This window comes from Miniopterus schreibersii (assembly GCF_964146895.1).
Source record: "Miniopterus schreibersii genome assembly, chromosome: 1".
NCBI lineage: Eukaryota > Metazoa > Chordata > Mammalia > Chiroptera > Miniopteridae > Miniopterus > Miniopterus schreibersii.
The window spans coordinates 201,275,185-201,286,904 of NC_138101.1; the positions used below are offsets into that span (position 1 = coordinate 201,275,185).

The 11,720-nt window shown below is 62.6% G+C and overlaps 1 protein-coding gene across 4 annotated transcripts; it reads left to right on the top strand.

Moving 5' to 3' along the window:
- The first annotated feature begins 3,374 nt into the window (after positions 1-3,374).
- PLD4 (phospholipase D family member 4) lies at positions 3,375-10,892 on the top strand. Of its 4 annotated transcripts, none has more exons than XM_081142077.1 (11): positions 3,375-3,549; positions 5,414-5,503; positions 5,813-6,012; positions 6,719-6,902; positions 7,069-7,189; positions 7,736-7,863; positions 8,661-8,861; positions 9,449-9,588; positions 9,687-9,852; positions 9,969-10,065; positions 10,408-10,892. In XM_081142077.1, exons 1-11 carry the CDS (start codon positions 3,523-3,525, stop codon positions 10,608-10,610), a joined length of 1,557 nt encoding a protein of 518 aa, XP_080998203.1. In that variant the 5' UTR covers positions 3,375-3,522; the 3' UTR covers positions 10,611-10,892. The 4 variants fall into 4 exon arrangements, with proteins under 4 accessions (XP_080998203.1, XP_080998204.1, XP_080998201.1 ...); XM_081142078.1 differs by having other exon boundaries at positions 3,460-3,549; positions 5,819-6,012; XM_081142075.1 differs by having other exon boundaries at positions 3,460-3,549; positions 7,069-7,193; positions 10,408-10,891.
- Positions 10,893-11,720: the final 828 nt, after the last annotated feature.

The window sequence follows — 11,720 nt, forward strand, 5'->3', positions numbered from 1 at the left end:
CCGGGGTCTCCCTTCCTGGGCTGGAAACTCCCTTTGACCCCCAAGACCAGGGGGCCCTGCAATGCAGAGAATCGCCACCAGGTGGCAGCCTGGGCGAGAAAGCGAAGCAGAAATTTCCAGATGTTGGCTCATCAGAGAGGTCATTTTATTCCAGCTGGTCAAGGCGGCCACGTCCGCAGGCTCATCTCAAGCTGGCTGTGCCGCCAAGCCCGCTCCTCCCTCTGGATGGGTGCAGGGGTGGGGTGCTCTTGGCACTCGCTCTGCGCTGACGTCCCCCACCTGCAGTGTGACGCCCCCTGGTCTTCGCACCGGGGGCAGTCCCAGCCCCACCTCCAGCTGCGGGGAGGACCCTGAGGCCAGAGGGGGAGTTGAGCCCTGGCGGGTGGCTCCGTGGGCTGGGGTGTCATCCTGTGCACCAGGAGTTTGTGGATTCCGTCCAGTCAGGGAGCGTGTGGGAGGCAACCCATCGATGTTTCTGTCTCATATCGGTGTTTCTCTATCTCTTCTCCCCGCTTCCTCTCCCTAAAAATCAATAAAAAAAAATCCTTGGGTGAGGATTTAAAAAAAATTAAATAAAAGGGCAGGCTGGGCTGGAGCAAATGTCCAGCATGCGATGAGCCCACAAGGCCGGCCACGACCAGAGCATGCTCATGGGTGACTCGACCAGCGGAGCAGGGGCCACTTGTACCTCAGCACTTCCCCACTCCAGGTCTGTTCCCCACTCCAGGTCTGTTCCCCACTCCAGGTCTGTTCCCCAAGCCAGCTCTGTTCCCCACGCCAGCTCTGTTCCCCACGCCAGCTCTGTTCCCCACTCCAGGTCTGTTCCCCACGCCAGCTCTGTTCCCCACGCCGGCTCTGTTCCCCACGCCGGCTCTGTTCCCCACGCCGGCTCTGTTCCCCACGCCGGCTGTGTTCCCCACTCCGGCTCTGTTCCCCACGCCGGCTCTGTTCCCCACGCCGGCTCTGTTCCCCACGCCGGCTCTGTTCCCCACGCCGGCTGTGTTCCCCACGCCGGCTCTGTTCCCCACGCCGGCTGTGTTCCCCACGCCGGCTCTGTTCCCCACGCCGGCTCTGTTCCCCACGCCGGCTCTGTTCCCCACACCGGCTGTGTTCCCCACTCCAGCTCTGTTCCCCACGCCAGGTCTGTTCCCCACACCGGCTGCGTTCCCTACGCCAGTCTGAGCAGCTAGGCCCTCCTGCTGCCCAATGGAGACCTTCAGACCTGCTGCTCCCTGCTGGGCCTCACTTTTCTGGCCCCATGGTGGCCCCTCAGGCACTCAATTCATCAAAAAACACCTGTAAGAAGTGAATAGGAAAAATGTTAACTATTTTTAGATCCAATAAACACTTTGTGTGTGAGTACACAACTACCACAAGCAGAAAAAGAGAGCTGGCCCAATAAAAAACGGGCCGAGGGCTTGAGCAGGCAGTTGACATTCAGTTGTCTGAGTGGTCAGTAACCACGAGGTCACCTGTTCAGAGAAGTGCACCGTTACCACCACGAGGCACCGCGACGCCCACCAGGACAGCTCCACCGGGGTGCTTGTCGGGGCTGGTGAGTCGGGCAGCATTCACCACAACTGTGTGAGCGTCAGCCTCTGACCCAGGAGGACTGCGTGCACACGACCATGGGAAGGCACGTGCGAGTGCTCACGGCAGCCCTGTCCACACAGCCACCACCGGACGCACACCCCACGGCCGCCGACAGAATTCACGTCCCTCCTGCTGTGTCCATGCTCCTGAGAGTGCAAAGCAATAAGAAAGAGCTGCGACCTCACACGTTCTGATGGACGACAGAGCCAACGCCAAGGTCTACGTGCGGCAAGAATACGCATCCACAGAAGTCACCACCGCGGTTCCATCTCGGAGAGAGGTGTGGACCGAGAAGGTAGTCGGGGGACTGTCTTCCGCCTCAGTCTGGATGGTGGTTCCACAGGTGTGTGACCTGTACACACCTATCAAGGTGCACACGCAAACCTCGGTGCCTGCCCACATGGCTGCTCTACAGCAAGAAAGCTTTGAAAACTGAGCATTTAACTGAAACCTGAGCATTTATACCCACTCAAGGCAAGTGGTGGACAACCAAGAATTTTATACCCAGCTAAATTAGTGTTCAGGTGGCTTCTAAAGGAGGTATTCCAGGAAGAAGGACAGTGGTCACCGGGGGAGAGTCGGAAGTAAAACAAGTAATGTGAGTAGATAAATTGGTAAAAGTGGGTATTCTAAACGTACCCTGACCGATAAAATAATTATAAGATGGATAATTTACGAGACTGAAAATAATAATAATAGCATTGCAAGAATTTGATAAAATTAAGAAATTATTGACTTGGTCAGGAGGGATCATTGTGTTGTGATTTTGTAGGAAATTTATTTATTTAGAAATGCATACTAATGCAGTTAGGAGTGAAATGTCATTTGTGCTCTCCTTTACTTTACAATGCCTTAGCAAAACTATCGATGAAGCTGGTGTGACAGTGTCTACAGTCGTGGGCCAAGGGGCCATTAAGAAAGTGAGGGGACCCAGGGCCATCATTTCCCATTCATTTCCCAGGCCACCCACATTGACCCCAAGGCTTCCCTGTTGACCCTGACCTTGGGAACTGCTGGTCACCCTCAGGCCAGCACCCTGGACAGGGTCCCCTGAAGCTCCTGCCCTGAATGGGAGCTTAAAAGGGGGAACTAGGGCAGACACCCAGACCTCATTCAAAGTGAGAGAGCTATTCTAAAGGTAAAGTCTGTGGGGCAACAGGGTCCTGTATTCAGGGAGCCCCAGTTGGAGGGGTAAAGGGTGAGGCAGAGCCCTTTGCTGGGGTTGAGACCTGGTAACCTCTAGCCGGGCCTGCCTTTTTGGACAGCCAATGAGCAACCCCACCTGCCTTCCCCAGGATGGAGGTCCTAGCTGCCTCCATTTCCTAGCCTCCCTTGCAGCCAGATGCAGTCATGAGACTAAGTTCTAGATGAGGAAACATAAGTAGAAATCCCCTGTGGGACTTCCAGGAAGTCTCTGGGATATCCTTTAAGCTCTGCTAGGAGCATGTGGGTGATGGCTGAGCTCAGGCAGCCATTGTGGGGTCATGAGGCTGCTGGTCAACCTTAGGGACAAGCTGAGAGCTGGAGGGATCTGGTGTTGGATCTGTGAAGCCAACACCATTTCTAGACCACCAGCCCCTGAACTTGGTCGGTGTGAGAGAGAAATAAGCAATCTCACTTGAGCCGTGGTTCCCTGGGTCCCCTGGGGCTTGCATGAAACCTGGTACACAGGCTGTGCCTGGAGTGCGTCCACGGTAGAGGTGGAGAGGGGAGTGGCTTTTATCTGGAAGTAAAAGTTCTCAGCCTCACCCTGGAGCTGACCTACCCTGTTCCAGATGTCATCTGCCCGGGTGCAGAGCGAGGTGCTCAGGACTGAGAGGAAGTGACCGAAGGGGAAGCACAGGCTGTGGAGCAGAGGCCAGTGGGCGGGGTGGAGGCCGCGGGGAGCCCGCCCAGAGAGCTGAGGGCTGCAGTCAGGCTGGAGCTAAGATGAGTGCCAAGGCAGCACCCTCAGAGGTAAGTGCCAGCCGAGCCAGGGCGGGTTGGGAGGGCCAGGCCACAGGCTCTGGGAAAGAGGCTGTGGCCCTTCCCAGCCCCATGCCGCCAGCAACCCCAGGCCCCCAGGGTCACAGAGCCAAGAGCCGGGCCTGCGACCACCCACTCCTCCCCAGTTTCTACCGCAGGACCGCTAGGGCCTAGGGGTCTCCCAGCGAGTTGACAGCAGGTCCTCTGTCCCAGCCTGGGCCCGGTGGCCACACCCCACATCTTGCAGGGCAGGAGATCCTGCACCTCCAGCTAAGACCTCTGAGGCCTCCAGGGTCACACGGCTGCCCACACGGGGCTTGGGGGGCTCAGCCACTTCTCCCAGCCTATCGCAGCCCTGAGATACCAGAGCTAGGGGGTCATTCTCTCCCAACAGCTGGCCCCCCTGCAGGGACAACCAGGGTCCCCAGGGCTCAGTGAGTAAACAGGTCTGCGCCTGCCTAGAGCCATCCCGGTGGCCAGTCTCCCAGTCCTATGAGTTCCTAGTGGCCAAGAGGAGATGAACGGCTCTTGGGGTCAGGCCTGGAAGGTGCCTTGGCCAGAGGCCCATCCCGGCCACACCCAGGATGGAGGGAGGGCTGTGTGTCCTCTCTGAAGGTGTCAAAGTTTGGCCATCCAGAGTGGCCCAGTGACTGGCCATGGGCCTTTCGCTGAACCCCAGGGAGGGCACATTGAACTCGGGAGAGCCCTGCTTGTGGTGGCACTGGAGGCCACTGTGGGGAGAGGCCCAACTCCAGCAGGGGCCAGCTGGCCTGGCTTCGGGCTCCTTGGGTAAGTGACCACTCTGAAGAGACAAGACCAGTCCTCTGTTCCCAGATGGCTGCCGAGTCCTACTGCAGAGGGACAGCCCCCAGACAGTGACACGGGGTCCTCACTCAGCCCTCAGCCTTCCAGACAGCATCTCAGGGTCCCCACTGAGTCCACAGCCCCCAGGCAGCATCTCAGGGTCCCCACTCAGCCCACAGCCACCCAGACAGCATCTTGGGGGCCCCGCTCAGCCCACTGCCCCCCTGATAGCATTGTGGGGTCCACACTCTGCCACCGCCCCCCTGATAGCTGTGGGGTCCCTGCCTGACTCAGCCCACACCAGGTTTCTCTGCCTCTCCATGTGGCAGCTTTTTGGCCAAGACAAGGGCACTGCAGCTCTGGGAGGTTGCGGGGGGGACACAGGGGCCCAGCCTGGGGAGGGAAGCGGTTATTTATAGGCCTGTAAAGGGGGCCAAGCTCGAAAGCAGAACTGACTCTCACCCTCACTGCAGTTGTGGTTGAAACAAGGAACTGAGATTCTGACACCCAGACACCCACCGGGAGGGAGACCGAGAGAGGGGCTCACACAGCCGGTCACACGCATACACACACACACACACACACACACACACACACACACATAGACAGGTGAAAACACACACAGACTCACACACACAGAGAGACAGACACACACGTATAGACACACAGACACACACACACAGACACGCACAGACACACAGACAGAAACACACAGACATGACACGCAGACATACACAGAGAAACACATACACACAGGCACACACACAGGAACACACTCACATAGACACACCGACAGACGGACACACACACAGAGTCACTAGGCAAAGTCCAGGGGCTCTTCCAGCTTCAGGGGCCACCACCCGCAGGCCACACTGCCCGGGGGGGCAGCAGACTGGAGCCTCACACCCCAGTGGGGCCTTGGGCAGGAGCAGGGAGGCCTCGGGGGTTTGAGCAGGTGTCTGTAGGGTCCTCATGGTGGGGGTGTCCCCAGCGCCCAGCTCCCCGGGCACTATGGCCAGGGCTGTGAGTGACACCAGGCCGTCCCGTGCAGATGCTGAGACCTCCGCAGAGAGCGTCGGTGGCCCCTGAGTGGCCCTGCTCCACGCTGCCCCACAGCCCACAGAGCAGGGAGGTGGGCATGGTAAGACGGGGGCCGAGGGAGGGGGCTCAGCAGTCTCACAGGCCTGTGGGCAGAGCAGCAAGGACGAAACCAGCCAAGGGGGAGCCTTAGGGCACCCCAACCTGAGGGGCTGCTCAGCACCTGCCCAAATCCACTAGTCATGGGGGGACCTGGAAGGACAGCCGGTGACCACATGGCCACCTGATGCTACCAACACTGTGGGTCTGGCCCCTGCTCAGCGCCTTCCCCCTCTGTCCCGCCTGACCCCACCCCAGCGGCAGGCCTGGCCCTCCCCAGGGGCCGGGGACCCCTCGGTGACGCCTTCTTCAGTTGCAGGTGCTGGGAGCACTGGCCGTGCTGTGGTTTGGCGGCGTGACCCTCATCTGCCTCCTGTGGGGGGGGCCCTGTCTGACCACCTGGGGCCAGCGGCACCCCGAGGACAGGCCCGCCAAGTCCCAGGGTTGGGGCTCCAGCCCAGCCTGGGAGCCCCTGGGAGGGGAGGCCCAGTGGCAGCGGCCAGACTCCTGCCAGTGAGTGAGCCTGCGGGATCTGCAGGGTGGGGGCCACGCCATCCTCCTGGGGGCTCCCCTGTGGGCTAAGCCATGCCCTCTGCCAGCTGCTCTTGGAAGATGCGGGGAGGGAGGCAGTGAGACAGGGGAGCCGGGGGTGGGGGGAAGGCCCCGGACTGGATGGGCTGGAGCAGGGGCTGGGAACGGGGTGGACTTGAGGTGTGCCCTGCAGCAAACACAAGGTGCCCCCTGGGGGCTCTGACAAGGCAGGTGAACCGGGTCCTACTGGGCCGAGGTGTGGCACCTTCACGGCCAGCCCTGGGAGTGGTGTCTGTCCCTGTGTGCAGGGACTGGGGCTCACCATGCCTTGGGCCAGCCCTTCCCTGTGGGTCAGTCCTGGTCGCCTCCAGGGCTTCCACACCAGCTCTGCTGGGCTCCAGGGCCCCGGGCAGTGTCTGAGATTGGGGTAGGGCCTCAGTCCCCAATCTGCCCTGCTCAAAGCCCCCTCCCTGGCAGGCTCCTGGGTGTCACCTCCCCCTGCAGGCTTGCTGGGCTCAGGCCTGCCCTTCCCAGACTGGTTGGCTGCCCCTCCCTGCATCCTTGGCCTGGGCCCTGGGGCCCTGTTGACAGCAGCCCCTCTGGTTTGGCTGGCAGGGACAAGGCGGGTGACAGGAGGCAGGCTGCTGGCTCCCGAACTCATGCTCGGGCCCATGGGCTCCCTCCACAGGCTGGTCCTCGTGGAAAGCAGCCCCCAGGACCTGCCCTTCGCAGCTGGCAGCCCATCCGCCCAGCCCCTGGCCCAGGCCTGGCTGCAGCTGCTGGATGCCGCCCAGGAGAGCGTCCACATAGCCTCGTACTACTGGTCACTCACGGGCCCGGACATCGGGGTCAACGACTCCTCTTCCCAGCTGGTGCGCCCCTCCACCCCACCACCCAGACACGCACAGCAAGCTGGGCCGCCCGTCAGTCTGACTGAGCTGCGGGTGGGGGAGTCTCTGGGGAAGGTCTGGGTCCTTCTGGTGGGGGCAGCAGAGGGCCTGCCTAGGCGGACAGCTCACTGCCACCCTGGTTTTGCAGGGAGAGGCCCTTCTGCGGAAGCTGCAGCAGGTCCTGGACCGGAACGTGTCCCTGGCTGTGGCCACCAGCTACCCAACACTGGCCAGGAACTCCACCGACCTGAAGGTCCTGGAAGCCCGAGGCAGGTGCCTGTCCCGCACCTTCTGCGCTGGGGTTGAACGTGGGCTGACTTGCTGGCATCATGGACAAGGACAGGGACAGGGACAGGGACAGGGACAGGGACAGCAGAGGTGCTGCAAAGAGGCTGGAAAAACACCCTGTGCTTTCCCAGGACCCCGGGAGGGTAGGAGCTCCGAGCCTCGGGCTTCTTCGAGTCAGCTTCATGGGACCCGCTGGTGACAAAGAGCCGGGGGTGTCCTTGTCCACAGGGTGCAGCACAGGGTGGACCGGGGTCCTGCGGAACCAGCTGCTCTGACCTGCGGGGGGGAGGCTTGGCCAGGCCGCAGGAGGCAGGCAGCAAAGTCGGTACGAGGTGGCTCGGCTCTGGAGCCAGGCTGCCCTGGGGAGGTCCCGGGCCAGTCAATGCCTCAGTTTCCCCACCTGTAAAATGGGAGTGACAGTGATAGCGACCGAGCAGGACTGTTGTGAGGATAAATGAGTGGACCCAGCGGTAAGAGCCGGCTCACCAGGGAGCTGGCTCACCCTGTCTTTCTGGACTCCCGGCCAGGTGCCCAGGTACGATATGTGCCCATGGGGAAGCTCACCAGGGGCGTTCTGCATTCCAAGTTCTGGGTCGTGGATGGGCGGCACACCTACGTGGGCAGTGCCAACATGGACTGGCGGTCCCTGACACAGGTGAGCCCCAGGGCCCGGACGGGGAGATGCCCCACTCCCGACGCTGGTCCCCTGCCCATGCTCTGGGAGCTTTGCCTGGTGTCCCCTGCGGCTAGTCACCAAATGGAGCCCTGGGTGACACAGCCACGTCTATAACGCCACCCTAGCGGCACCCGCCGGAGGCTGATTCCGTAAGTTACAGAACTCCGCCTGGCCACCGGCCCATGCCGTGGAACCTCATGCACTCGCTCCCTCCATCCAGGCAAACACGCAGAGGGCGAGCCCGGTCCCCTCGGGAAAAGCAGTGGGGAGGTAACTGCCTGGGCCTTGCAGGTGAAGGGGGAGGTGATCTTTCTCGGCGCTTTTATTCGTTTTCCATTGTTTTGTTTGTTCCGTTAATTCTCACCTGGGATATTTTTCCCATGATTTTTTTTTAGAGAGAGTGGAAGGGAGAGAGGGAGAGAGAGAGAAAAAAAAAACATTCATGTGTGAGAGACACATCAATTTGTTGCCTCTAGCACCCGCCCTGACCCAGGCCAGGGTTCGAAAACTGCAACCCTTCGGCGCACCGGGTGACGCTCTAACCAATGAGCCGCACCGGCCAGGGCTCCGTTGCCTTTTGGGTAGCGAGCATGGATTGCTTCGATCCTTGGAAGCCATGTTCAAGACAAACAGGGACCCGCTGGGCACCCCACCCCAGGGCTCCCCGGCACCCTGTCCGCCCTGGCCGTGCCCTGCCGCTGGTGTCGGGGCTGCCCCCTGCCTGGCAGCCCTGCCTGGGGCCCTCCTCCCACAGCCGCGGCCTGACCGTCCCGTAGGTGAAGGAGCTGGGCGCGGTCATCTACAATTGCAGCCGCCTGGCCCGCGACCTGGAGAAGACCTTCCAAACCTACTGGGTGTTGGGGGCGCCCAAGGCTGTGCTCCCCAGGCACTGGCCTCACACCTTCTCGTCCCACATCAACCACTTCCAGCCCCTCCGGGCCCGTTTCGATGGGGTGCCCACCACAGCCTACTTCTCGGTAAGAGGGCCAAGGAGACCCACGGGAGCCCTGCTCCCCCCGGCCCACCCTGCAGCCTTCGCAGAGCCTGCAGGGTCCTCAGGGGGACCGGCTGCGGTCCTGGGCGAGGGGCAGGCCATTAGCACCCGCAGGACACAGCCAGCCTGGCGGTGCCTTGGGGGCAGGGGTGTCTCCAAACACACTGCCAGTGGGGGCCAAGGGGCTCTAGCTTGGACTAGGGAGGTTTGGGGGGGCAGGTGATCCAGCGATCGTGTCACTGCGGGGACGGAAGGAGACGGGGGGCCGCCATGGCCCCCAGCAGACGCCCTTTCCCGCGGGACACAGCCTCCCACCCCGTGGCTGGTCCACAGCAGGGAGCTGGTGTCAGGGTGGGGATGCTGCCCCGGAAGGGGGGCGCCCTAGCAGGTGTGCAGCCCCCCCTAGCACGGGGGGCCTCTTTCTCAGGGAAGTCAGGGTGGCCCGGCCGTCCTGCCTCTCCAGGCAGCGCCTGTCTCCCTCCTGGGCCCCAGATCCCGGAGGGCGGGTCCGGGAGCCTCGTGGTTCAGAACAGGGGCAGTGCCCTCAGGGACCCCTCTCTCCCGGAACAGGCGTCACCACCCAAGCTCTGCCCCCGCGGCCGCACCCACGACCTGGACGCGCTGCTGGCGGTGATGCGCGCAGCTCGGCGGTTCATCTACGTCTCGGTGATGGACTATTTCCCCACCACGCGCTTCCGCCGTCCTGCCAGGTGGGGCCGGTGGCCCTGGGGCGGAGGCCTGCCTTGCTCACGGGCGGCTCCCGGCGCGTTCCCCTTCCCGCCAGGACCTTGACCTTCCGCTCCCCCAGGTACTGGCCGGTGCTGGACAACGCGCTACGGGCCGCGGCCTTCAGCCGGCAGGTGCAGGTGCGGCTGCTGGTCAGCTGCTGGCTCAACACGGACCCCAGCATGTTCTCTTACCTGCGGTCCCTGCAGGCCTTCAGCGACCCCGCCATCAACGTCTCCGTGGACGTGGTGAGGACCCACTCCCTGGGCCGGGCTGGGCCGGGCTGGGCCGGGCTGGGCCGGGCTGGGCTGGGCGAGGGCGGCCCTCCTCCCATCCCTGACACGCTCCCTCTCTGCCCCCAAAGAAAGTCTTCATCGTGCCTGTGGGGAATCACTCCAACATCCCCTTCAGCAGGGTGAACCACAGCAAGTTCATGGTCACAGAGAAGGCGGCCTACATAGGTGAGCCGCAGGGGGAGGCCTGCGGTGGGGCCGGGCCTGGCAGCCTCGGGACCCTTGAGTCCTCGAGGGGCGCCAGGGGAGTGCTGTGACTCACAGAGGCTACACAAACCTGCAGAAAGGGGGACGCGCCCGGGCTGTGGCCAGGCCGGGGGCTGACCGGGGCATGGCTCTTAGATCAGAGGACAGAGGGGCTGCCAGCGGGGTCTCTGTGGGGTCTCCGTGCAGCTCTGAGGACCATGCAACCAGCCCAGTGGCCACCTGTCCCCACAGGCCTGGGCCAGGCCGGAGGGGCCCGTGTGAGTCCAGGCGCCCAGCATCTCTCCTGCCCCTCACCTCCCGCAGGCACCTCCAACTGGTCGGAAGATTACTTCAGCAGCACCTCGGGCGTGGGCCTGGTGGTCAGCCAGAGGGCCTCTGGCCCCGGGGCAGGGGCGGGCACTGTGCAGGAGCAGCTGCGGCAGCTGTTTGCGCGAGACTGGAGCTCCCCCTACGCCGTGGGCCTGGACGGACAAGCGCAGGGCCAAGACTGCGTGTGGCAGGACTGAGGCCCAGCCTGCTTGGCTCTGGCCTTCGCAGCTCTTGCGGACACTGCCTCCCACCAGGCTTCCCGGTCTGTCTTTCCTCTGGGCTCCAAGTGACTCCTTTCACACAAGCCGTGGTCAGGGTCAAGACTGCCCAGTGCCCAGTATTGCGAACTGTTTGCTCTCCTCCTGCTGTTCAAATACAGCTCCCTTAAGCCCCCACCTCCTCCTGGGAGCCCTCCGGGATGCCTCTTGCTGATTTCCACAGAACTGCAATCCTGGCCCACACGTGGGGCCTTTGGAGTATGTGTGCCTCCTGGTCTCTCTGTGTGTGTCCAGCCCAGGGCTGGAGTTCAAACCCCGACCCTGCGAGGAGCCGTTGTCCACATGGCAGCCAGGCGAGGTGGGCCGCATGTCTGCCATGGGACCCTTTGACTCTCCTCAATACCCAGCCCCAGCCCCCAGGAACCCGGGGGGGACTGACGCACGCCAGAGCCGTTGGCTGGGGGTGGGGGAACAGGAGCAGATGGACTGGCCCCCATGACCACCGGGTTCGTCCCGGGCAGTTGCTGGTGTAGCAGAGTGGGACCCAGACTTGTGGGGTGGGGCTGGAGGGGAGAGGCGGGCCCAGGACTGTGGGGTAGAGTGAAGAGGACCTGGGACTGAGCTGGGGGAGGGTGACGCCAAGCTGGGATGGGGCTTGGACCCAGCCCCACTGGAATTCACCCTACCCTGGGAACCACCTGGGCACCTGCCGGCAGAGGCGGGGTCTGAATTCGGCTCCAGCCCTTTGGTAGAAAAGCTCGATCAGACGCCTGTCTCACCTGCTGGCTTCTGACTCAGGCTTGGAGCCCACCTACCCTGGTGGAGGCCCCCGAGTCACCTGAGGCTGGACGGAGCCGGGGGCTGGCCCAGTGGTCCCAGGGGCACTGGACACAGAGGGAGCTAAGCGAGTAGATGCCAGGGTTCTGCTCTCCCACATCCTGGGATGCCTGTGCCCCCCTCCCCCGTCTTCTCTATTTCTGGGGGAGCTGGGGGGTTGGTGTTAGACGCTTCAGACACCAGCGTTCATGTCCATGAGGAAGCTCCCCCAACGCCAGCCTGCCTCCCTACCACTCGCAAGGATCTGAGGGG